This window comes from Scyliorhinus torazame, chromosome 2 (genome assembly GCF_047496885.1).
Source record: "Scyliorhinus torazame isolate Kashiwa2021f chromosome 2, sScyTor2.1, whole genome shotgun sequence".
Lineage (NCBI taxonomy): Eukaryota > Metazoa > Chordata > Chondrichthyes > Carcharhiniformes > Scyliorhinidae > Scyliorhinus > Scyliorhinus torazame.
In genome coordinates, this window is record NC_092708.1 from 134,512,756 (window position 1) to 134,537,643 (window position 24,888).

Consider the following 24,888-nt stretch of genomic DNA (forward strand, 5'->3'; position numbering starts at 1 on the left):
TTAGTCTGTTACAGTAAAAAGTCTTAAAATATAAAATCTTGTCACGTTATCCTTTCAGCTATCAACTGGAAGTTGGAATTTTTAAAAAATGACCCGTCTCTATGGGGATCAAAATAAGTTATTTGGGAAAAAGTCTTAGTATATCTTGAATCAAGATTCCAACCTAGATGAGCAATGATTATGTGGTTGTGATTTTGAGGGCCATAATTACCTCAAGTTATGTTTGAACCTTGATAAACACCAAAAGTAAAGTTTTGGCCTTCGGCTTTCTAGAAGTTTGAACAGAAGTTAAAAAATCACAAGGCTGCAAATAGGAGAATTAAATTATATTCAAGTACACTTCAAAAGGCTTAGCAGTTGGGACTGTTTAAATAAATGTAGTTGAATAGATGTGTATATATTAAGATGTGTATATAATAGGTCTATGTTTGAACAAAACTGAAAGCAAAGCTAAATAGAAGAATGAGCATCTACCCTGGAGTACAAGGTGGAATTGATATGTTTTAGCACTTTATTATTTCAAATGTCTTCATTGCTTATTTGTTTAAATGAGAACAGCACAATTGCTGCGAGTGAGAATATTAAAAAGCTGAAAAAGGTTTACAATATGCAATTGGCCGAGTTAATGACATGTTATATTAAGTTGAAGCAAAAGACCGATATACTGCATTTGTAAACCGATTTACTTTGGCCCAGATCTTCCAGACAGCAGTGATACTGGGGTGATCACCGGTTACTTCGCAGATCACTGCACCACACATCAACGGCATTCCAGTCAGAACTTCCTGTTTCAGCTGCAGCAGTGATGCTTCAGCACAGCCATCCATGGAGAAAAGTGGCAAAAGAGGAGCATCACAGAAGACATGCCTCCTTTTTAATGGCATCAGCTACCATGTTTAAAGATCTCAAAGGTTTTGAGTGGGTGGATGAGTGAGTGAATGGAAGTGAGCAGGTAAGTTGGTGAGTGATTGAATAGGCAGGTGAGCAGTCAAGTTAGGATGGCAATCAGGCTTAGGGGTGGATAGTAGGGTCAGGGGATGATTGGGGAGGAGTAAGAAAAAAAATTGGGTTGTGGGGGTGGTGGTAGTTGAGCTATGCTGTGAATCAGTGATTGCACCAGAGATTAAATAGTTTAATAATTCCTGGATAAGCCAGAGAGGTTGTGTGTATCTGCCCATTTCTCCAACACTAAAATCAACAGAAGCAGCATTGGCCGAGGTTCTCAGTCAGCACATATCAGCCCACTGGAAGTTTAAACACCCTGAAAAATTACAATGCATGTGCATAAGTCAGGACTTCCAATGGGCCCGAAAGAACAACGAAGGACGCTTCAAGATTCACCAATTTTGGCATTAAGGTGTGGTCCATATACTTCTGTTTTTGAGGTTCTAAAACCAAGATCTGATTGTGATTAAGTGGACAATTGACTTCATTTTGACAACATACTATTTGTCCACATTTCATTTTCACCATGTATTCTGTTGTACATATTTACCAGTTGTACAAGAAAATTTACCCTCCATTCCTAGAGAATTATGGGAATGAAAAATTTAACGGGCTGAACAGTGTTATTTGGTTCCCTCTGATGCTCTATCTTTGGATGTTTCAATTTAGAGAACCACTGCAAAATAACACAAATTTCAAAACACAAACCCATTGTACCCCATGATTAATTTTAAATTCTACAACTAAGTTTTGCATGTTGAAGTACTCATCCAATCAAAAAGTCACTGTACCTGACAAGTCCCTTGTTCTTTTACTCTCTTTTTCCTCCTGATCCAGCTCTTGTAATGAAGCGGTGGGAGAATATCCTGATCCCTTCTTCAAACTAAACACAGGACTGCTGGATTTCAATGTTATTTTGGGTGGAGGTTCCTGAGGACTGTCAGATTCAGACCCAGAGCCAACTATCCTCTCAGAGGAAGATGATCTTTGCCTCTTTTTCTTAAGATTAGTTTGCTCCTTTCCATCTGCTCCATCCAAAATGGGACTCGGCTGTCTTTGACTGGATATATGTGGGCTCTGGATATTTGAATTTTCTACCTCAGAGCTTTCTATAGCTTGCAGGTTCTTGTCATCTGTGGGATCAGATGATAAAGTACTGTCTGGTTCCTTATTTTCTGGACTTACTTTTTGACAGCTCCTTTCATCGGTTCTTTCAGTATCTGACAGAGACTTTCGACTTTTTTGAGAACTGGGTGTAACCCTAACTGGAGAAGCTGCCGACGTGTCTGAATCAGTTTTATAATCAGCCTTCTTTTCACTTGAAGATACTCCATCTGGGCTATGCATTTCTTTAGCAGATATCAAATTTCTATATATTGTATCACATGAAGTTGGGTATTGGGGTTGCTCTTCTAAAGGACTATGACTTCGAGAAGGGATCTTCCCTGTACTGTCTGGAAGACAAAGCAACCTTTTTTCATTTGATGACTCCAAGTCTTGAAAGCGGTTCTCTTCCTTCCCATCTGGACTTCCTCTCGTACTGTTTGTATTTGTGTGCAGTGGCAAAGTCTCTGAATTAGATCCTTCCTTTGCATGTTTGTGCAGAGATGTAGGCTGTTCTAAGTCAGAGCTTGGTTTATCGTTATTCTCTTCTTCACTGGATGTTGATGAAGATGATGTGGATGATGACGACGATGAGGAAGAGGTAGTAGAGGAGGATGACGAAGATGATGATGATGATGAGGATGATGATGATGTGCTCGATGATCTTTGTCTCGAACTTTTTGAAGAGTTTCTACTCTTATCTTTTTTGCTATCCCCCAAATCAAGGTCTTCACATTTTGATTCATCATTATTCACATTTGCAGATAAATCTTTCCCAGAACTTGTGGCAGAGCAGGACAGAGTTTGTTTACTTGTGGAATGAATACTTCCAGGCCAATTTTCTTTCCCTTGATCAGGAATTGTTTTTTGGTTGTCTTTTTCCTGCACTGTTATACTTTTTTCTAGATTATCTGGTAGAACTACTCTGTTGTTTTGAAAATCAGGGATTTCATTTTGGGATGATCTGGGACTTTCAGACTCTGATTTTTGCGGTTCTCTGTCACTTGAACAGGGTGAACCACCCATTTTTTGTTGCTGTGCTTGAGGAGTACATTCACGTTCATCAGCTCTACTTCTTGAAGAGGGACTTGGAGATTTTTGCTTTGTACTTTCAGGGCTATTATTTCTGGAGCATTCTCCAACTGAGCTCACTGCAGTCTGTGGTTGTTTTCTATAACTTGGTGATCGAGTGCTTGGCTCATTGCTGTCTGGACTTTCAGAAGTATTCCCTTTCCCTTGTGTAACAATACATTCTTCTTCCCTTCTCCCCAAATCAGACTCAACTAATTTACTGTATTTTTGGGAATCCTGTCTTACATTTGAACAATGCGAGTCAGGGCTCTTTGAACTTTTAAACTCTTCCAAAGGAGGGCTACGAGATGAGCTACCAGATCTTGGATTCCTGCCATCTCTGCTTTTCTCCCTTGATTCAAGTTGAGAATGACATTGCCTTGACCTCAAAGGACTATAGTTTCTAGTTTGTGCTCGACGTGAACTTTCTTCTAGCTGTAAAGAACTCCTGTTACTTGCTGGACGAGTGTCCTTCAACACTCTCTTGTCCCGACTCTCTGGACTTCTTTTGTGACTATCAGATTTTTCTGATCTACTAAACTTTGAAGTTGTACCTTCCTTCCTTGATGACCGATGAGGACTTCTGGAACTGGACCTGTATTCCCTCCTCTGATGTCTTGGAGAAGGACTACTAGATTTTCTTCTGTGTCTTCTATTCCTATCATCCCCAATTTTGCTCCTTGAATCTGGACTGTATCTTCGCCGTATCTCCTGAGGACTACGGCTTCTTGAAGGTTCTTTCCAAGAACTCTCCGGAGAGCGCCGTCTTTTGTCACTCTCTGGCCTCCTATCCTTTGACCAACCCAATTGTTTGATATTTGAGCTTCTCTCTTCCCTGATGGTAGGCTTTTCATCCTTTCTTTCACGCTCCGATATTCTCATTCGATGGTCCCCATGCGAGAAAATTTTGTCTCTTCTCTCAAAGTGCCTTTCCTCTTTTCTCCTGCTGGTATTCCTTGGTGATCTGCCTCTTTTATCCTGAGGACTTGAAGAGGAACTCCTGCTACTACTATCACTGCTACTACTACTGCTGCTGCTGCTGCTTCCACTTGAACTGCTTGAACTGCTGCTCGAAGAGCTGTTGCTGCTACCAGTGCTGCTACTGGATGAGCTGGAATCACTGTCGCTGCTGCTGTCCCTGGAGAGAGAGAGAGAGAGAGAGAGAAGAGATTTCCGTAAGATACCTTAGAATTCAGATCATGACAGGTTTTCACAAATAACTTCCCTTGCACATTTTTTTCTTCCAATCAATTTTTTCTTTTGGAAACCATGCATTAGCATCACTTTCTGGTTATGTGCATCATGATCGGATGAACAATAAAGCTCTATTTCTGCTCTAATAATGCACCACAATCCAAATCTTAGCAGTGCACTCTTTGCAGTGCAAATATTCAATTTGTGAATCCATTGTACTTTAAAACATTTGAGAAATTCAGCAAGATTCTATATGAAGGCACGTTTTTTTGCTCCCAACCTATATTTATCGATTCTATGATTGAGATTGCCTGGATAATAACAACTTATTCAGACACTTTTGTGCCAAGTGCAGCATATCCAAAACAGCGTGGTTAAAATCCAAATTATTTTTATCTATAATCCTCAAGTCAAGAGGGAAAACAATTTCATCATAACAACAAGGGTACATTGAAATCCAAGTCTCAGTGCAATTACACTGATCTGTTATCCAGCGATCTCCAAATCTGAACTTAACATTATATTTACACTGTGACTAGGTGGATAAATACAACAGAAGCAAATTCAAAGTAGTAACTTCTTTTAGCTCAGCATTTGCTTTTGGTATACAGACAAAATTAACATGCAAAATCTATTTCTTAAGTGTTGAACACTGTTAGACAGGCTCTAACCACATTAGCACAGGAATTTGCATATATAAATGAATTACAGACTATAATTTGACATACTCCAATGGGTTTAGAGAACTTGATGCAAGATCATAATGTATTATTTAATACCCATAAGCCCTACAGTGAATATCTGTTTTCTCTTGAACGGAGATTTAAAAGCTTCCTTCTGCTGGATGTATGACAGAAACAGAACAGGATTGAACAATTGCACAATTTAAACTGCTCAGGAGTCATATAAAAGAGTCAAAAAAACAAAGACTTGTGCAGAAAAATGCACGTATCAAACATCATGAAGATCAAAGCAACAGTTTTTCAGTGCATCTTTCCTCAGAGCAGAAAAAAAAATTGTTCATTAACAATGAATGCTGTGCAAACTTGGCTCAGTGGCAGCATTCTTCCCTCCAAGCCAGAAGGCTGTGTGTTCAAACACTGAAAACTTGAGCACAGAATCTAGGCTGACAATTTACTGCAGTACTAAAGAATGCTTCATTGGTACAGCGGCACCATCCTTCAGATGAGACAATAAACAGAGGCATCTACATATTCCAAAGATGTGCAGGTTAGTGCGGTTATGGGGGTAGGATGGGGGAGTGGGCTTGGTATGGTGCTCTTTCAGAGGGTCGGTGCAGACCCGATGGGCCAAATGGTCTCCTTCTGCAGTAGGGATTCTACGGATTCAGCTGGATACAAAAGATCCCACAGCACTCTTCAAGGATATAAACAGTTTCCCTCCTGTCCTGGCTAAGGTCAATTCAGTCAGCAAATACCACCAAAACAGATTTGAACATTTATTCCATCTCTGCTCCCCGCATTTAGCAATGCACAACCTGGCTGCTATATCTACCTACAAAACCCTAGTAATGATACTTCAAAAGTAATTCATTGGCTGGGATGCATTTCAGTATTCAATATATTGAGAATATTAAAAACACTATATAAATGAAAGTTAATTTAATCTCGTCTAAAAATGGACACATCACCTTCAATTTTTAAACTCAGAAGCAAGCTTACTCAGATGCTCCAATATGAACGGAACCCATCGCCACATAGAGCTTCATGCAAAAACACCAAAATTCATCGGAACATAGAATTTAGGAGATTTAAACCATTTGACCCTTTGAGCCTGTTCCACCATTCGTAAGATCCGTTTGTGGTCTCAACTCCATTTTCCGGTATGCCTCCCCTAACCCTCAACTCCCCTGTCCATCAAAAGTCTAATAACATTCAGGAGGAGACCGCTTATTCTTAAATTGTGTCCCTTGTTATCGTCTCCCTCAAGTGGAAACATCCTCTTGCTATCTACCCTATCAAGTCCCCTCAGGATCATATACGTTTCAATAAGATCACATCTCATTCTTCCAAACTCCAATGGGTATAGGCATAATCTGTTTAACCTTTCTTCACAATATGAGCTCTTCATCCCAGGAATGAGAAGAGTGAACCACCTCTGAACTGCTTCCCACACAATTGTAGCTTTTTTTCCCAAATAGGGAGAACACTATACCCAGTATTCCAGATGTCCAAAAAGGTTAAATTGGGTTACGGGGATAGGGTGGAGGTGTGGGCTTGAGTGAGGTGCTCTTTCCAAGGGCCGGTGCAGACTCGATGGGCCGAATGGACTTCTTCTGCACTGTAAATTCTATGTGGTCTTACTAATCTTCTGGACACCTGCAGTAAAACATCTTTACTTTAATATTCAATTTCTCTTGCAATAAATGTCAACAACACAGTGCTGAATTTGGTGCATTTGAGTGCGATAGTGAGAGTTTGGTGACCGAGGGAGTACAAGGCTTCATTTTTATCTAAAGTTTAGTCTTTCTTTTATTTAGTTAATTAACTTAAAAGTTGCTGTTTGGTTTAGAAGGTGAATTTTCAATCAGCTTTAAACAGGCTTCTACTTGTAGGCACTTGCAGCTGGAGCTTGTTAATTAGTTAATTGGATTAGGCCAGTTTTTCAGAGGCTAGATTCACAGTTTGCACTGAGTGCTGAATTTGGTGCATTTGAGTGCGATAGTGAGAGTTTGGTGACCGTGGGAGTTAGGTGAGGAGGGAGTAAGGTGCTCCTTTCATTTTGTTTCTGACATTTCCGCAAAGAGTGCGAAGAGAGCCAGGAGTTTACAGAAAGTGTAGCTGACTGGGAGCAGGGACGGAGGGCGGAGATCTAGTTAGTCCACACGGCAGCTATATTCTGTAAGGTAAGAGGGGATGGAGGCTAGGCCAGTTACATGCTCCTCCTGTAGGATGTGGGCGGTGAGGGATACCACCGGTGTCCCCACTGACTATACCTGCGGGAAGTGCACCCAACTTCAGCTCCTCAAAGACCGTGTTAGGGAACTGGAGCTGAAGCTGGATGAACTTCGGATCATCCGGGAGGCAGAGGGGGTGATTGAGAAGAGTTACAAGGAGGTAACCGCACCCAAGGTACAGGACAAGAATAGCTGGGTTACAGCCAGGGGGAAAAAAAACAAACAGGCAGACAGTGCAGGGATCCCTCGTGGCCGTTCCCCTTCAAAACAAGTATACCGTTTTGGATGCTGTTGGGGGGGGGGGGGATGACCTCCCGGGGGAAGGCCCTAGCGGCCAGGTCTCTGGCACTGAGTCTGGCTCTGGGGCTCAGAAGGGAAGGGGGGGGAGAATAGAAAAGCAATAGTTGTAGGAGATTCAATGGTTAGGGGAATAGATAGGAGATTCTGTGGTCGCGAGCGAGACTCCCGGAAGGTATGTTGCCTCCCGGGTGCCAGGGCCAGGGATGTCTCAGATCGTGTCTTCAGGATCCTTAAGGGGGAGGGGGAGCAGCCAGAAGTCGTGGTGCACATTGGCACCAACAACATAGGTAGGAAAAGGGGTGTGGAGGTAATAAACAAGTTTAGGGAGTTAGGCTGGAAGTTAAAAGCCAGGACAGACAGAGTTGTCATCTCTGGTTTGTTGCCGGTGCCACGTGATAGCGAGGCTAGGAATAGGGAGAGAGTGCAGTTGAACACGTGGCTGCAGGAATGGTGTAGGAGGGAGGGCTTCAGGTATTTGGATAATTGGAGCGCATTCTGGGGAAGGTGGGACCTGTACAAGCAGGACGGGTTGCATCTGAACCAGACGGGCACCAATATCCTGGGAGGGAGGTTTTCTAGTACTCTTCAGGAGGGTTTAAACTAATTTGGCAGGGGAATGGGAACCGGATTTGTAGTCCAGCAACTAAGGTAGCCGATATTCAGGACGCCAAAGCGTGTAATGAGGCAGTAGGGAAGGGAACACTGACAAAGGAGAGTACTTGCAGGCATGGAGCTGGGTTGAAGTGTGTATACTTCAATGCAAGAAGCATCAGGAATAAGGTGGGTGAACTTAAGGCATGGATCGGTACTTGGGACTACGATGTGGTGGCCATCACGGAAACTTGGACAGAAGAGGGGCAGAAATGGTTGTTGGAGGTCCCTGGTTATAGATGTTTCAATAAGATTAGGGAGGGTGGTAAAAGAGGTGGGGGGGGTGGCATTATTAATTAGAGATAGTTTCACAGCTGCAGAAAGGCAGTTCGAGGAGTATCACCCTATTGAGGTAGTATGGGTTGAAGTCAGAAATAGGAAAGGAGCAGTCACCTTGTTAGGAGTTTTCTATAGGCCCCCCAATAGTAGCAGAGATGTGGAGGAACAGATTGGGAAACAGATTTTGGAAAGGTACAGAAGTCATAGGGTAGTAGTCATGGGCAACTTTAACTTCCCAAATATTGAGTGGAAACTCTTTAGATCAAATAGTTTGGATGGGGTGGTGTTTGTGCAGTGTGTCCAGGAAGCTTTTCTAACACAGTACAGTATGTAGATTGTCCGACCACAGGAGGGGCAATATTGGATTTAGTACTGGGTAATGAACCAGGGCAAGTGATAGATTTGTTAGTGGGGGAGCATTTTGGAGATAGTGACCACAATTCTGTGACTTTCACTTTAGTAATGGAGAGGGATAGGTGCGTGCAACAGGGCAAGGTTTACAATTGGGGGAAGGGTAAATACGATGTTGTCAGACAAGAATTGAAGTGCATAAGTTGGGAACATAGGCTGGCAGGGAAGGACACAAATGAAATGTGGAACTTGTTCAAGGAACAGGTGCTACGTGTCCTTGATATGTATGTCCCTGTCAGGCAGGGAAGAGATGGTCGAGTGAGGAAACCATGGTTGACAAGAGAGGTTGAATGTCTTGTTAAGAGGAAAAAGGTGACTTATGTAAGGCTGAGGAACCAAGGTTCAGACAGGGCATTGGAGGGATACAAGATAGCCAGGAGGCAACTGAAGAAAGGGATTAGGAGAGCTAAGAGAAGGCATGAACAATCTTTGGCGGGTAGGATCAAGGAAAACCCCAAGGCCTTTTACACATATGTGAGAAATATGAGAATGACTAGAGCGAGGGTAGGTCCGATCAAGGACAGTAGCGGGAGATTGTGTATTGAGTCTGAAGAGATAGGAGAGGTCTTGAACGAGTACTTTTCTTCTGTATTTACAAATGAGAGGGGCGATATTGTTGGAGAGGACAGTGTGAAACAGATTGGTAAGCTCGAGGAAATACTTGTTAGGAAGGAAGATGTGTTGGGCATTTTGAAAAACTTGAGGATAGACAAGTCCCCCGGGCCTGACGGGATATATCCAAGGATTCTATGGGAAGCAAGAGATGAAATTGCAGAGCCGTTGGCAATGATCTTTTCGTCCTCACTGTCAACAGGGGTGGTACCAGGGGATTGGAGAGTGGCGAATGTCGTGCCCCTGTTCAAAAAAGGGACTAGGGATAACCCTGGGAATTACAGGCCAGTTAGTCTTACTTCGGTGGTAGGCAAAGTAATGGAAAGGGTACTGAAGGATAGGATTTCTGAGCATCTGGAAAGACACTGCTTGACTAGGGATAGTCAGCACGGATGTGTGAGGGGTAGGTCTTGCCTTACAAGTCTTATTGAATTCTTTGAGGAGGTGACCAAGCATGTGGATGAAGGTAAAGCAGTGGATGTAGTGTACATGGATTTTAGTAAGGCATTTGATAAAGTTCCCCATGGTAGGCTTCTGCACAAAGTAAGGAGGCATGGGATAGTGGGAAATTTGGCCAGTTGGATAACGAACTGGCTAACCGATAGAAGTCAGAGAGTGGTGGTGGATGGCAAATATTCAGCCTGGATCCCAGTTACCAGTGGCGTACCGCAGGGATCAGTTCTGGGTCCTCTGCTGTTTGTGATTTTCATTAATGACTTGGATGAGGGAGTTGAAGGGTGGGTCAGTAAATTTGCAGACGATACGAAGATTGGTGGAGTTGTGGATAGTAAGGAGGGCTGTTGTCGGCTGCAAAGAGACATAGATAGGATGCAGAGCTGGGCTGAGAAGTGGCAGATGGAGTTTAACCCTGAAAAGTGTGAGGTTGTCCATTTTGGAAGGACAGATATGAATGCGGAATACAGGGTTAACGGTAGAGTTCTTGGCAATGTGGAGGAGCAGAGAGATCTTGGGGTCTATGTTCATACATCTTTGAAAGTTGCCACTCAAGTGGATAGAGCTGCGAAGAAGGCCTATGGTGTGCTCGCGTTCATTAACAGAGGGATTGAATTTAAGAGCCGTGAGGTGATGATGCAGCTGTACAAAACTTTGGTAAGGCCACATTTGGAGTACTGTGTACAGTTTTGGTCGCCTCATTTTAGGAAGGATGTGGAAGCTTTGGAAAAGGTGCAAAGAAGATTTACCAGGATGTTGCCTGCAATGGAGAGTAGGTCTTACGAGGAAAGGTTGAGGGTGCTAGACCTTTTCTCATTAGAACGGAGAAGGATGAGGGGCGACTTGATAGAGGTTTATAAGATGATCAGGGGAATAGAGAGAGTAGACAGTCAGAGACTTTTCCCCCGGGTGGAACAAACCATTACAAGGGGACATGAATTTAAGGTGAAAGGTGGAAGATATAGGAGGGATATCAGAGGTAGGTTCTTTACCCAGAGAGTAGTGGGGGCATGGAATGCACTGCCTGTGGAAGTAGTTGAGTCGGAAACATTAGGGACCTTCAAGCAGCTATTGGATAGGTACATGGATTACGGGAAAATGATATAGTGTAGATTTATTTGTTCTCAAGGGCAGCACGGTAGCATTGTGGATAGCACAATTGCTTCACAGCTCCAGGGTCCCAGGTTCGATTCCGGCTTGGGTCACTGTCTGTGTGGAGTCTGCACGTCCTCCCCGTGTCTGCGTGGGTTTCCTCCGGGTCCTCCGGTTTCCTCCCACAGTCCAAAGATGTGCGGGTTAGGTGAATTGGCCAATGATAAATTGCCCTTAATGTCCAAATTGCCCTTGGTGTTGGGTAGAGGTGTTGAGTTTGGATAGGGTGATCTTTCCAAGAGCCGGTGCAGACTCAAAGGGCCGAATGGCCTCCTTCTGCACTGTAAATTCAATGATAATCTATGATAAATCTAGGACAAAGGTTCGGCACAACATCGTGGGCCGAAGGGCCTGTTCTGTGCTGTATTTTCTATGTTCTATGTATTCTAATTACCTTCCTAATCACTTGCTGTGCCTGCATACTAACATTTTTATGATTTGTGTACCAAATCACCCAGATCTGTCTGCACTACTGAGTTCTGCAATCTCTCTCAATTTAAATTTTCTATTCTTCCTGCCAAACTGGACAAGCTGTTTCCCACATTATACACGACTTGCCAATTTTTGCCCTCTCATCTAACCTGTCCACCTTCATTTGCAGACTCTGTACCTGCTCTTGACAACGTAACTCTCCTACGTACTACATCAGCAAATTTAGCAACCATATCTTCATTCCCTTCATCAAATCATTCATGTAAATTATAAATAGTTGAGGTCCCAGCACTGATGCCTGTTGCACTCCATTTAGTTACAGCCCTCCAACACAAAAAAAGAGCCATTTCTTTACTCTCTGCTTCCTGTTAGCTAACCAATCCTTTATCCGTGATAATATGCTACCCTACACCATGAGATCTTATCTTGTCTTATCAAATGATTAACCCCCGTCTCACAGAACAAAAAAGAACAAAGAAATGTACAGCACAGGAACAGGCCCTTCGTCCCTCCAAGCCCGTGCCGACCATGCTGCCCGACTAAACTACAATCTTCTACACTTCCTGGGTCCGTATCCCTCTATTCATGTATTTGTCAAGATGCCCCTTATTGCTCGTAACCAGGTCTAGAATACCCTGTTACCTGGTTGGCCCGAGAACGCACTGCTGTAAGAAATTTTCCACATACATTCTTCCAGGCTACCGTTGCCAATCTGATTTGTCTAATCCACATTTAGATTCAAGTCACCCATGATATTTTTGGTACCTTTCTTACATGCCCCATTTATTTCTTCCTGTATACTCTGTGACAGTTTTAAGTACTGTTAGGAGGCCTATTAACTACACCGACATGTGACCTCTTACCTTTCCTATGTCTCATCGCTACCAAAGCTGTATTACAGGATCTGCATCCTGCTCTTTCAAGCCAAAGTCCTCTCTCACTACTGTACTAATAATATCTTTCATTAACAGAGCTACCCCACCAGCTTCTCTTAACTTTTTATCTTTTCCAAATGTCAAAAATCCCACAACATTCAGGTCCCAATCTTGATCATCCTGCATCCATGTCCCCGTGAGGACTATCAGTTAACACATATTTATTCCTATCTGCGCTAATAATTCATCCATTTTGTTCTGAATACCATGCACAAACAGATACAGAGCCTTTAACTATCTTTTTACCCTTCTTACAAATTTTGGCCTTATCTGCTGCTGCACTTTTAAATTTGTGTGCTCTGTCCCACCCTGCCTCACTTTGGTTATCTTTACCCAACTCGCTACCCTACTCTATTATCTCACTGTTATCCTTGGATTGACTCCTCTCAGATGATTCCTCTCCCCACTCTTTAGTTGAAGCCTTCTCTACCACCCGGGTTATACGACTCGTCAGAACATTGGTCCCAGCTTGTTTCAGGCGATGCCCATTCCTATGATCCAGCTCCCACTTTCCCGTGCTCCATGAATTGAAACCCGATTATCTCATGTTTTTGAGCCATGCATTCATCTCTCGCATCTTAATTACCCTACGCAAATTTGTTTGTAGCTCAGGTAATAATCCAGAGATTATCTTTGGGGTTCTACCAAATAACTAGTTAACTTCCCCCCTCCCTGATGCATCGCAATGCCTGCAGTTCGCTCACCAGCTCAATGGTTCTGAGTTGAAGGTCAAGCCTCTGACATTTATTAGAGATGTTTGCGCCCTGGATCACACGGTTGTCCAGAATCCATATTCTGCAGTCACAACACATCACCTACCATCCTATCTTTATTATGTGCTAATTAACTAACATTTTATTATTCAGCCAGGAGAACTGAATTTATTTGAAATCTGCTAACTATACATTCTGTTTGAAGTATGGACAGAAGGATCACGGAATGGCACAATTTACTCAAAAACAGAGTGGTCATATATTCACAACAATCGCATTGTTAATTCCTTACTTCAGTTTTTAACATGAAAAGCATGGGGTTTTCAGTAGCATTGGGACAAATTCTAGAAGCAAGATTATACCACCGAAAATAATTTGCAGTTTATATCCAAAGTGGTAAAACAGCACCACCATCAGGCTCGAAGAAAGCATAGTAATACAGGCTGACAAATGAACTTTTAATTTTCAACATTGGAGACTGCTAGGACCAGCTCTCAGCACGAGAGCCTACTGGGAGTGATGAAACATTGAAGGAGTGCAACCCGATCACGGCATCAATGTGGAAAGGACGACACAGCAAGGAACAGGGAAAAATTGAAATGTGGTTGTTCGAGGGGATTCTATAGTTAGGGAGGCAGAAATGGATTTCTGTAACCATCATTGTAAATCCTGCATGGTGTTGCTTCCTTGGTGCCAGAATAAAGGACACCACAGAAAGGATTCAGAATATTCTGCACGGGGAATGGAGTGAGCCAAAACCTCTTGTACACATTGGTACCAAAGACAGAGGTGACAGGTATTGATGCTGTACAGTCAGATTTCAGAAGCCAAGGACAAATAGTAGGACTCATAGATATTCACCTCTGGATTACTCCTACCAGTAGGCTAGTGAGTTGAAATATCAAGCTACGAAGCATCAATGCATGACTTGTGGCGTGGAGCAGGAGGAAGAGCATTAGATTCTTGGGGTATAGGGTGCTTTGCTGGGGGGGGAGGCACCTATTCAAAAAGGACAGTTGGGCTCGGACCAATGTCCTCAAGGAAAGGTTCTCAACTGTGATTAGAGAGAATTTAAACTAAATTGGCCGGGAAATGGGCATCAGCATAAGGAAGCAGAAGAGGAATAAGGTACATAAAGATGCAAGAGCATAGGATAGTTCTAGAGAAGGAAGTAATCCCCTATTAGATAGGAACAGACTAAGGAGGACTATGAGGAATATAAGGAGTATGTAAATGCACAAAGTCTGGTGAATAAGGTCGGTAAACTACAAGCATAAATTGCCAAATTGGAAATATAATCTAGAAAAATGGTGAGGTCTGGGCGCTTAATATTCAGAGATGCAAAGTATCAAGAAAAGATAAGTAAGCAAAAAAGGGAATTGCGATGATAGTACGGATTAGGGAAGACATTGCAGTGTTGAGATGTCCTCAGTACAATCCATTAGTTTTGAATTGATAAGCGAAAAAAGCTACAATCATGCTCCAAACCGTGGGAGAGTTGGAGGCGCAAATCTGCAGGGAAACCAAAGAGATCTGCTACTACAGAGTAGCGATAGTGGGGCTTTTAATTCCCCAATATCAATTGGGATAATGTTACAAAGAGGGAAAGAATTTCTGAAGTTCAGAAGAACTTCCTTGACCATTATGTTCCAGTCCAAATTGTAAGGAGGCATTGGTGAAACTGGTGGTGGGAAATGAGGTGAGCCAAGTAATGAAGCCACATTTCAACTGACTTATTTCATAAATGACTCAAAGGGCCCTTTGGTCCATCAAGTTCATATTGGTTCTCTGTGCAGCAATCCAATCAGCCCCAATCCCCTGCTCGGTTCCTGTATTCCTGCAAGTTTATTTCCTTCAGGTGTCCATCCAGTTTCTTTTAAATTTCATTAATTGTCCCTGCTTCCACAACCCAAGTTCGAGGTCATTACCTCTCATTCCATAAAAAATAATTTCCTCACATCCATCCCTGCAACTCTTGTCCAAAATCTCAATTCTGTGAACACTAGTCTTGTCCCATCAGCTAATTGGTGCAAGTATAGGCCAGCATATGCAACTAGCTAAATGTTGGGAAAACCGGTAGGTCATGTGGCCGAGCTGGGAAAGTGAGGGCACTTGACTATGTTTCTGGTACTGTTTGCCTGTCTTACAGGCTCAATACCCCAGGATAGCAACTCTACTTGTCAGACATTGCACTGCAATATGGATCAGAAAGACGAGAGGAGCTGGGATGTGTGCACTTGGATAATGGAAAACAGAGAAAATTGTCAAAATTTGCCCAAGATGTGAAACTTGGGAGATTCCGCCACAGCAAGGAAGATACCAGTCGCCTGCAATAGATCTCATAGATAGGCTTGCAGAATACATACATAGATCATACAGTGCAGAAGGAGGCCATTCTGCCCATCGAGTCTGCACCGACCCACTTAAGCCCTATCCCCATAACCCCTCCCAACCTTTTTGGACACCAAGGGCAATTTAGCATGGCCAATCCACCTAACCTGCACATCTTTGGAATGTGGGTGGAAACCGGAGCACCCGGAGGAAACCCACGCAGACACAGGGAGAATGTGCAGACTCCGCAGACAGCGACTCAGCAGGGAATTGAACCTGGGACCCTGGCACTGTGAAGCTACAGTGCTAGCCACGTGTGCTACCGTGCTGCATAATAAGCAGATAACTGTCAGGTGTAACTTGACAGTTGAGAAATGTGATGCGACGCATTTTATAAAAAGGGAGAAAGTGAAGCAAAACTTACTTAATGGCATTGTTCTAAAGAGTAGGCAGTTACAGGCAGACCTTAGTGTTCATGTGCACAGATTATTTAAGTGCAGGACATAGCTCCCGAGTACGTTAATAACATAGAAACTTAAGAACTACGAGGAGTGGCCACCTGGCCCCGCGAGCTTGTTCCGCCATTCAATAAGATCACGGTTGATCATTTTGTAACTCAGCTCCACTTACCCACCTGCTCACCATAACCCTCATTTCCTTTACTGTTCAAAAATCTATCTATCTTTGCCTTAAAAACATTCAATGAGGGAGCCTCAACTGCTTCAGTGGGCAGGGAATTCCACAGATTCACAACCCTTTGGGTAAAGATGTTCCTCCTCAACTCAGTCCTAAATCTACTCTGCCTTATTTTGAGGCTATGCCCCCTAGTTCTTGTTTCATTGCCAGTGGAAACAACCTCCCTGCTTATCTATTCTATTATCTTATCTATTCCCTTCATAATTTTATATGTTTCTGTAAGATCCCCCCTCATTCTTCTAAATTCCAATGAGTACAGCGCCAATCTATTCAGTGTCTCCTCATGAGCCAATCCTCTCAACTCTGGAATCAACATAATGAATTTCCTCTGCATTCTCTCCAGGGCCAGTACATAATTTCTCAAGTAAGGAGACCAAAATATGCACAGTACACCAGCACCCTACACAGATAGAACATTTCTGGGCAGCACGGCAGCATTGTGGTTAGCACAATTGCTTCACAGCTCCAGGGTCCCAGGTTTGATTCCGGCTTGGGCCACTGTCTGTGCGGAGTCTGCACATCCTCCCCGTGTGTGCGTTTGTTTCCTCCGGGTGCTCCGGTTTCCTCCCACAGTCCAAAGATGTGCAGGTTAGGTGGATTGGCCATGGTAAATTGCCCTTAGTGTCCAAAATTGCCCTTAGTGTTGGGTGGGGTTACTGGGTTATGGGGATAGGGTGGAGGTGTTGACCTTGGGTAGGGTGCTCTTTCCAGGAGCCGGCGCAGACTCGATGGGCCGAATAGCCTCCTTCTGCACTGTAAATTCTATGATAATTCTATGAATAACCTCGTTTTTAAACTTCATCCCTCTAGCAGTAAAGAACAAAATTCCATTTGCCTTCTTAATTACCTGCTGCACCTGTAAATCAACTTTTTGCAATTCATGCACAAAGGACACCCAGGTCCCTCTGCACATCAGAATGCTGCAATTTTGTACCATTTACATTTTTATTTATAAAGAGTACCCAATTATTTTTTTCCAATTAAACGGCAATTTAGTGTGGCCAATCCACCTACCTGCACATCTTTGGGTTGTGGGGGTGAAATCCACGCAGACATGGGGAGAATGCGCAGACTGTGACCCGGGGCTGCGATCGAACCCAGGTCCTCAGCGCCATAGGCAGCAGTGCTAGCCACTGTGTCACCGCGCCTCTGAATGTTTTGCAATTTAAATAAATTTACTAACATCGAACTCCAGGCAATGTCAATGTCGCAGAGCCGTCCGTCGCGGGACTCCCGATCTCGCAAATCTGCACGCAGCAGCCGGCTGTTAAAAACACAGCACGGTAGCCTTGTGGATAGCACAATTGCTTCACAGCTCCAGGGTCCCAGGTTCGATTCTGGCTTGAGTCACTGTCTGTGCGGAGTCTGCACATCCTCCCCGTGTGTGCGTGGGTTTCCTCCGGGTGCTCTGGTTTCCTCCCACAGTCCAAAGATGTGCGGGTTAGGTGGATTGGCCATGATAAATTGCCCTTAGTGTCCAAAATTGCCCGTGGGGTTACTGGGTTATGGGGATAGGGTGGCGGTGTTGACCTTGGGTAGGGTGCTCTTTCCAAGAACCGGTGCAGACTCGATGGGCTGAATGGCCTCCTTCTGCTCTGTAAATTCTATGACAGGCTGCAAGCGGCCTTCAAAATGGCCATGAACATGTAAAAAAAAATGTGGCCCCACTGCGCATGTGTGCCAGATCATCGGCACACATCATCAAGCGCAGTGCAGCCGCTTTTTTTTTTTTAAAAACAGCCACAGCTTTTTGTTTTACAAGTTCGGGGGGGGGGGGGCTTTATTCATTTTTTTTCATTTATTTCGTACTCCATTTGCCAGACCCTTGCCCATTCACTTAAACTATCTATATCCTTCTGCAGACTTTGTGTCCTCTACACTTTGTTCTCCCACTCATCTTACTATCATCTGCGAATTTTGACACATTGCACTTGGTCCCCAACGGTTCCAACTCCAAACCATCTGTGTAAAGTGCAAACAATTACGGTCCCAACATTGATCCCGGAGGTACACCACTAGCCACCGATCACCAACCAGAAACACACCCTTTGAATAATAATCTTAATTAGTGTCATAAGTGCATGGTAGCACAGTGCATCGCACTGTTGCTTCACAGCGCCAGGATCCCAGGTTCAATTCCCGGCTTGAGTTACTGTCTGTGCGGAGTCTGCACGGGTTTCCTCCGGGTGCTCTGGTTTCTTCCCACAAGTCCCGAAAGACGTGCTTTTAGGCAATTTGGACATTCTGAATTCTCCCTCAGTGTACCTGAACAGGCACCGGAACTAGGGACTTTTCACGGTAACTTCATTGCAGTGTTAATGTAGGCCTACTTGTGACAATAAAGATGATTTATTATTTTTATACTTACATTAATGAAGTTACTGTAAAAATCCTCAAGTCGCCACACTGCAGTGCCTGTTCGGGTCCACTGAGCGAGAATTCAGAATGTCCAATTCACCTAACAAGCACGTCTTTTGGGACTGGTGGAAGGAAACCGGAGCACCCAGAGGAAACCCACGCAGACACAGGGAGAACATGCAGACTCCGCACAGACAGTGACCCGAGCCGGGAATCGAACCCGGTTCCTGGCGCTGTGTAGCAACAGTGCGAACCACTGTGCTACCATGCCGCCCCTCTCTTAGCTTTCTCAAAGTTAACCAATCCTCTCTCCATGTTAATACATTACCTGTAACGCTGTGCACCTTTATCTAATGCAGCAACTTTTGTGCGGCACCTTGTCGAATGCCTTCTGGAAATCCAGATATACCACATCCACCGCGCTCTTAACGTCCTCAAAGAATTCCACTAAATTAGTTAAACATGACCTGCCTTTCATGAACCCACGCTGCGTCTGCCAATAGAACAATTTCTATCCAGATGTCTCGCTATTTCTTCCGTGATAAGAAGATTAATTCCCCACTACAGAGTTAAGCTAACCGGTCTAAACGTTACCAGCCTTTTGTCTATCTCCTTTTTTAAACAGTGGTATCACATCTGCTGGAACTGCCCCAGAGTCCAGCGAATTTTGGTAAATTACCACAAGCACATTTGCTATCTCCTTTAGTACCCTGGGATGCATTCCATCAAGGCCAGGAGACTGGTCTACCTTTAGCCCCATTAGCTTGCCGAACACTACCTCCTGAATGATAATGATCGTTTCTAGGTCGTCACCTGCCATAGCTTCCTTGCCATCAATTATTGGTATGTTATTTGTGTCTTCTATTGTGAAGAGTGACGCAAAATTTCTGTTCAATGCCTTGGCCATTTTCTCAATTCCCATTATTAAATCCCCCTTCTCATCCTCTAAATGATCAATGTTGACCTTAGCCACTCTTTTTCGTTTTATATATTTGTAGAAACTTTTGCTACCTGTTTTTACATTCTGAGTAGTCTACTCTCATGATCTACCTTACTTTTCTTTATAGCTTTGTGACTTTCTGTTGACCTTTAAATATTTCCTAATCTTGTTTTCCACTAGTTTTTGCCACTTTGTATGCATTTTCTTTCAATTTGATACCCTCCTTTGTTTCCTTCGATATCCATGGCTGATTATCCCTATCCCTACAGTCCTTCCTTTTCACCTGTGTGTATTTTTGCTCAGCATTGTGAAAAATCACTTAAAGTCCTCCACTGTTCCTCAATTGTCCCACCATAAGTCTTGGCTCCCAGTCCACTTTAGCCAACTCCTCCCGCATCCCATCGTAGTCTCCTTTGTTTAAGGACAAGACACTGGAATTGGATTTTACCTTCTCACACTCCATCTGTATTTTAAATTCAACCATACTGTGATCGCTCCTTGCGAGAATTTCCCTAACTATGAGATCATTAATTATTCCTTCAAATTACACAGGACCAGATCTAGGATAACTTTCTCCCTCGTAGGTTCCACTACATATTGTTCGAGGAAATTATCATGGATACGTTCTATGAACCCCTCCTCAAGGCTGCCTTAACCAACCTGGTTTGACCAATCGACATGTAGATTAAAATCCCCCATGATAATTGCCGTACCGTTTTTACATGCATCAGTTATTTCTTTATTTATTGCCCGCCCCATTATTATTTGGTGGCCTATAGACTATGCCTATCAGTGACCTTTTCTCCTCGCTATTTCTCATTTCCACACAAATAGATTCAACCTTTTTCTCTATAGAACCTATATCATCTCTCACTACCGCCCTGATGACATCCTTAAATATCAGAGCTACACCACCTCCCTTACCTTCCTGTCTGTCCTTCCGAATAGTCTGATCCCCTGGGTATTTAAATCCCAGTCGCTACCAGCCTGCAACCATGTCTCTGTAATGGCCTCTAAATCACACTCATTCGCGATGATTTGTGCCATCAACTCATTTACCTTGTTTCGAATGCTATGAGCATTCAGGTAAAGTGCCCTTATGTAGTTAGCAAAGCATTGGGATATTGGACTTCATAAATAGAAGCACTGAGAACAATAGAAGGGATGTTATGCCAAACCACTGTAAATTTCTGGTCAGGCCACAATTAGAGTACTAGAGTATTGCATCCAGTATTACGACCCTTTTGGAAGGATGTGAGGGTGCAGAGGAAATTTATTAGAATGATTCCAGGAATGACTGAAATAAAATAAGAGGTCATATTGAGAAGCTGAGATTGTTCTCTTAGAGCAAAGGAGATTTAGGGGAGATTTGTCAGAGGAGTACAAGATTATGACAAATTTAAATAAGATTGATGAAGAAAAGCTGGGGCAGCACGGTAGCATTGTGGATAGCACAATTGCTTCACAGCTCCAGGGTCCCAGGTTCGATTCCGGCTTGGGTCACTGTCTGTGCGGAGTCTGCACATCCTCCCAGTGTGTGCGTGGGTTTCCTCCGGGTGCTCCGGTTTCCTCCCACAGTCCAAAGATGTGCAGGTTAGGTGGATTGGCCATGATAAATTGCCCTTAGTGTTGGGTGGGGTTACTGGGTTATGGGGATAGGGTGGAGGTGTTGACCTTGGGTAGCGTGCTCTTTCCAAGAGCCGGTGCAGACTCGATGGGCCGAATGGCCTCCTCCTGCACTGTAAATTCTATGATAATCTATGATTAGGAAAAGGACTAGAGCTCACAGATTTAAGATTTTGGTGAGTGTTGCAAGGGGGATGTGAGGAAGAGTATTTTTATGCAATGAATAGTAATGACCTCAAAAAAGAAATTGGATCGACGCTTGAAGGAAATAAACTTGCAGGGATACGGACACAGAGCATGGGAATGGAACTGGCTGGATTAGTCATAGGGTTTTACAGCACAGCAAGAGGCCCTTCGGCCCATCATGTCTGCATCAGCCATCCACATCCTCTCTACTCTATTCCCATTTTCCAGCACTTGGTCAGTAGCCTTGCATGCTATGGTGTTTCAAGTTTTCCTCCAAATGCTTCATAAATGTTATGAAGGTTCCCACCTCCACCATCCCTTCAGGAAGTGAGTTCCAGATTCTCTTCGCTCTTATGGTGAACAGGTCTTTCCTCAAATCCTCTCTAAATATCCTGCCCCTTACCTTAAATCTCTGCCCACTAGTTATTGACCCAGCTACTTAGGAGAAAAGTGTCTTCCTATCTACCTTATCTATGTCCCTCATAGTTTTGTACACCTCAGGTCCACCCTTAGCCTTCTCTACTCTTAAGAAAAGCAACCTCAGCCAAACCAGTCTCTTCATAGCTGAAATGCCCCAGCCCAGGCAACATCCTGGTGAAACTCTTCTGTACTCTTTCTATTGCTGTACATAGAACCAATATGGGCTTGATAGGCCATCATCCCTCAATGAAATAGGGTCAGTCAAAATCTAGCTTCATTACCGCTAAAAACAAAGGCAAACTAGTTATCTGCAACCTGTTTACCCTTTATAGTATAGAATTATAGTTATGAACCTAATAAAAACATTTAGCATAAATCCATAGGACTGAAACTGCAACTTGAGACTGAGAAAGAGCAGCGGCAGTACAAGACCACTTGATGAATATTTACATAATTTAATTACAGAACAACTGCAGTCAGGGAAAATCCCCAATTGTACTTCTGCATTTTACCACAAAACCTTGCCAACCTTGGGAAGACGATACCTGAATAAGATTTAAACCAAATTATTGTACCAAGTGGTGCACCTCATTAAAAGAGAAATCAATCATTCTAACTGCATTTTGAAGATTTGAATATTCTGTAACTAAGCATGGAAAAACAATCAAGTTCCAGTTTTCTAATTTTATCACTTGTTCTAAATTCACCATCTTTCAGTTTCTTAGTGAAGAAGGACAGAAACGAGCTGAAATTTGCAGAAAGGGGATTTCCAAGCTAAGTTTAGTGAAGATAGGAACTCAATGTATAATAAAGCATTTTAAAGCACCTTCAATGTCTCAAGATATTCCAAAGCAGTCAATGACGTTCCAAGGAAGTCAGTGACGCACTTTAAGCATAGCCACTGTTGTTATGTACAGAAATGTGGCAAACAGCCATGAAGTCAATTAATAATAAATCTGTTTTAATGATGTTAGTAGGATAAATGTTGGTCATGACACCTTGAAAACTACCGTGGCTCTTCAAATAGTGCCATGGGATCTTTTGAATCAAGTGGAGGACTCAGTTTAATATCTCATCCAAAAGAAAACACCTTCAACAATGCAGCATCTCCAGAGCACTACACAACTGTGGCATCCTAGATTACATGCTCAAATCTTTGGAGTGTGATTTGAACCCATGAAACCCATTGATTAAACTTTTTTTTTTAAATTGGTCTGCATACAAGTCATCTCACAGCCAACTGTAAAGGCCCGAATTCAAACAAATTTGGGCAATCTTAATTTGATTCCAAATTGATGAGAGTTCAGATCATAAAGCTGATTGTAGTATTCCTTAGAAGTAACAAAGATACTGAAAGGGTGGCAGGCACTGGTACGATGCAGGTGCTTCAATTGTAAGGTGAAAGCCTTCAGGCACATCCTGAGCACTTGTCAAGAAGTTACTATTGAATTTTGGGTGGGCGAATGAGGTTTTGCTCTAGTTGTCTCCTCACATTTTAGTCGATATCTACAAAATTAAACGTAATTGCTGATTCATGTAGAAGATCTTCAGTCCATATCGGCCACCATTTCACCAGGTGCACTTCTGACATTACAAATCCGATTTATTGACTGGAACCAGTTTAGTTCATTCTTGAGGTATATTCGGATATATTTTACCACTGTGACAGTAACCTGCACCAAAGCTACCAATTATTTTCTGAAAGGTTTCTCCTGCATTTCCTTTAACTCTTGATTCTATATACAAGAATCGGAAAGATTTAGAGGGATATTGGGCCAAATGCAGGCAAATGGAGAGAGCTTAGATAGGCTTTTTGGTTGGCATGGACCAGTTTGGGCCAAAGGGCCTGTCTATGTGCCGTAGATTCTATGATTTTTTTTTTGTCCCCAAAACAGAATTTTTGCATCATGCTTCTCCAGCTTTTGCATTCCAACTCCTCAAAGACTCGTCAAACAATATCCTATCTTGCACAATGTCCCACATACCAATCAGTCCTGCATTTGACAACTTTCATTACTCCCTACTGCACAATTGTAAAATCTGCTTCCTCAGCTTTCACCCGTGGCCTCATTGCAGTGTACCTCAGCAATTTTCGCCAGCATTGCGTCCCAGCTTGTACCTCCTCTGATTATGGTCTAATGCTCACTCTGCCACTACAAGTGGACAACTAAACCAAAACTTAGCACATAAATTCTGTGTGCTTTCAGAACATTGGGTGTAACTTTAGCTCACTTTCACCTCAAGTCAGTCCCAGGCAGAGTCTTTGATGCACAATCCAAACTGACACTTTAACACAACTGAGAGAGGCTGGAATTGGTGAAAGTCTTTTAAATAAAAGGACTAAAAAAAAATAAGAGTACTGGTCACTTTATCTCAAAGCCGATCGTGTAACATTCTGGAGCACAAATTGGCTTCTGAATTTTCGGATATTATATCAGAACCTACACTTCAAAGCAACTTCACACAGTGAAGCACTTTGGGACTTCTAGAGATGAAAGATGCTATCTAAAGTTTGCATGCTTCATGCACCTAAGCAGCTGGCAAAGTCAAACAACTTTGGGCACTCTTATTAAAAGTCATTCGAATTCCAACCGGTGTTGAGCTTCCACCAAGTACAAAATCATGTAATTTAGACGGCAAGTTTTAATCATCATCATACAGAGGTGATGAAAAATATCCTTATGCGAGGGGTTTGAGGATGCTGCGCTACAGTGAGTAGCTGAGGCAGAGAGTGGAAACATGGTGTATTTTTGAGGAAATCAGCACTCAACAGTTAACTGATCTACAGCTTTGGTGATCACGATAAGCAAGATGCCTAGCAAAGTTTGCCCCTAGAGAGCCATGCCCAAATAGAAGTTTAACTACGTTGAAGACTTCCACACTCCACATCGGTGCAGTAATATGTAATTCATTTGCTACACAACACAAGACTAAGCATTATTTCCTCTACATCACAAGTAAGAGGGTGGAAGAGCAAACAAGAGATTGGTGCTCAATCTTTGTTAAGAGAGATACAGGTGAGGACCACCAGTTTTGAACTTTGTATTACACAAGGGCTTTTTAAACTCGATAGTGAACACAAAGTACTCTTTGTAATAAAAATAGCTTATTGTCACAAGTAGGCTTCAATGAAGTTACTGTGAAAAGTTCCTAGTCGCCACA

At 43.0% G+C, this 24,888-nt stretch overlaps 1 protein-coding gene across 2 annotated transcripts in view; it reads right to left on the reverse strand.

Annotated features, from left to right (window-relative positions):
• Positions 1-24,888, reverse strand: part of cwc22 (CWC22 spliceosome associated protein homolog) — a 149,315-nt gene that overhangs the window by 116,840 nt on the left and 7,587 nt on the right. For both annotated transcript variants that reach the window (XM_072477461.1, XM_072477472.1), the window contains one exon: positions 1,737-4,258. In XM_072477461.1, the coding sequence (XP_072333562.1) occupies positions 1,737-4,258 (2,522 nt within the window). The remainder of the gene's footprint in view (positions 1-1,736; positions 4,259-24,888) is intronic.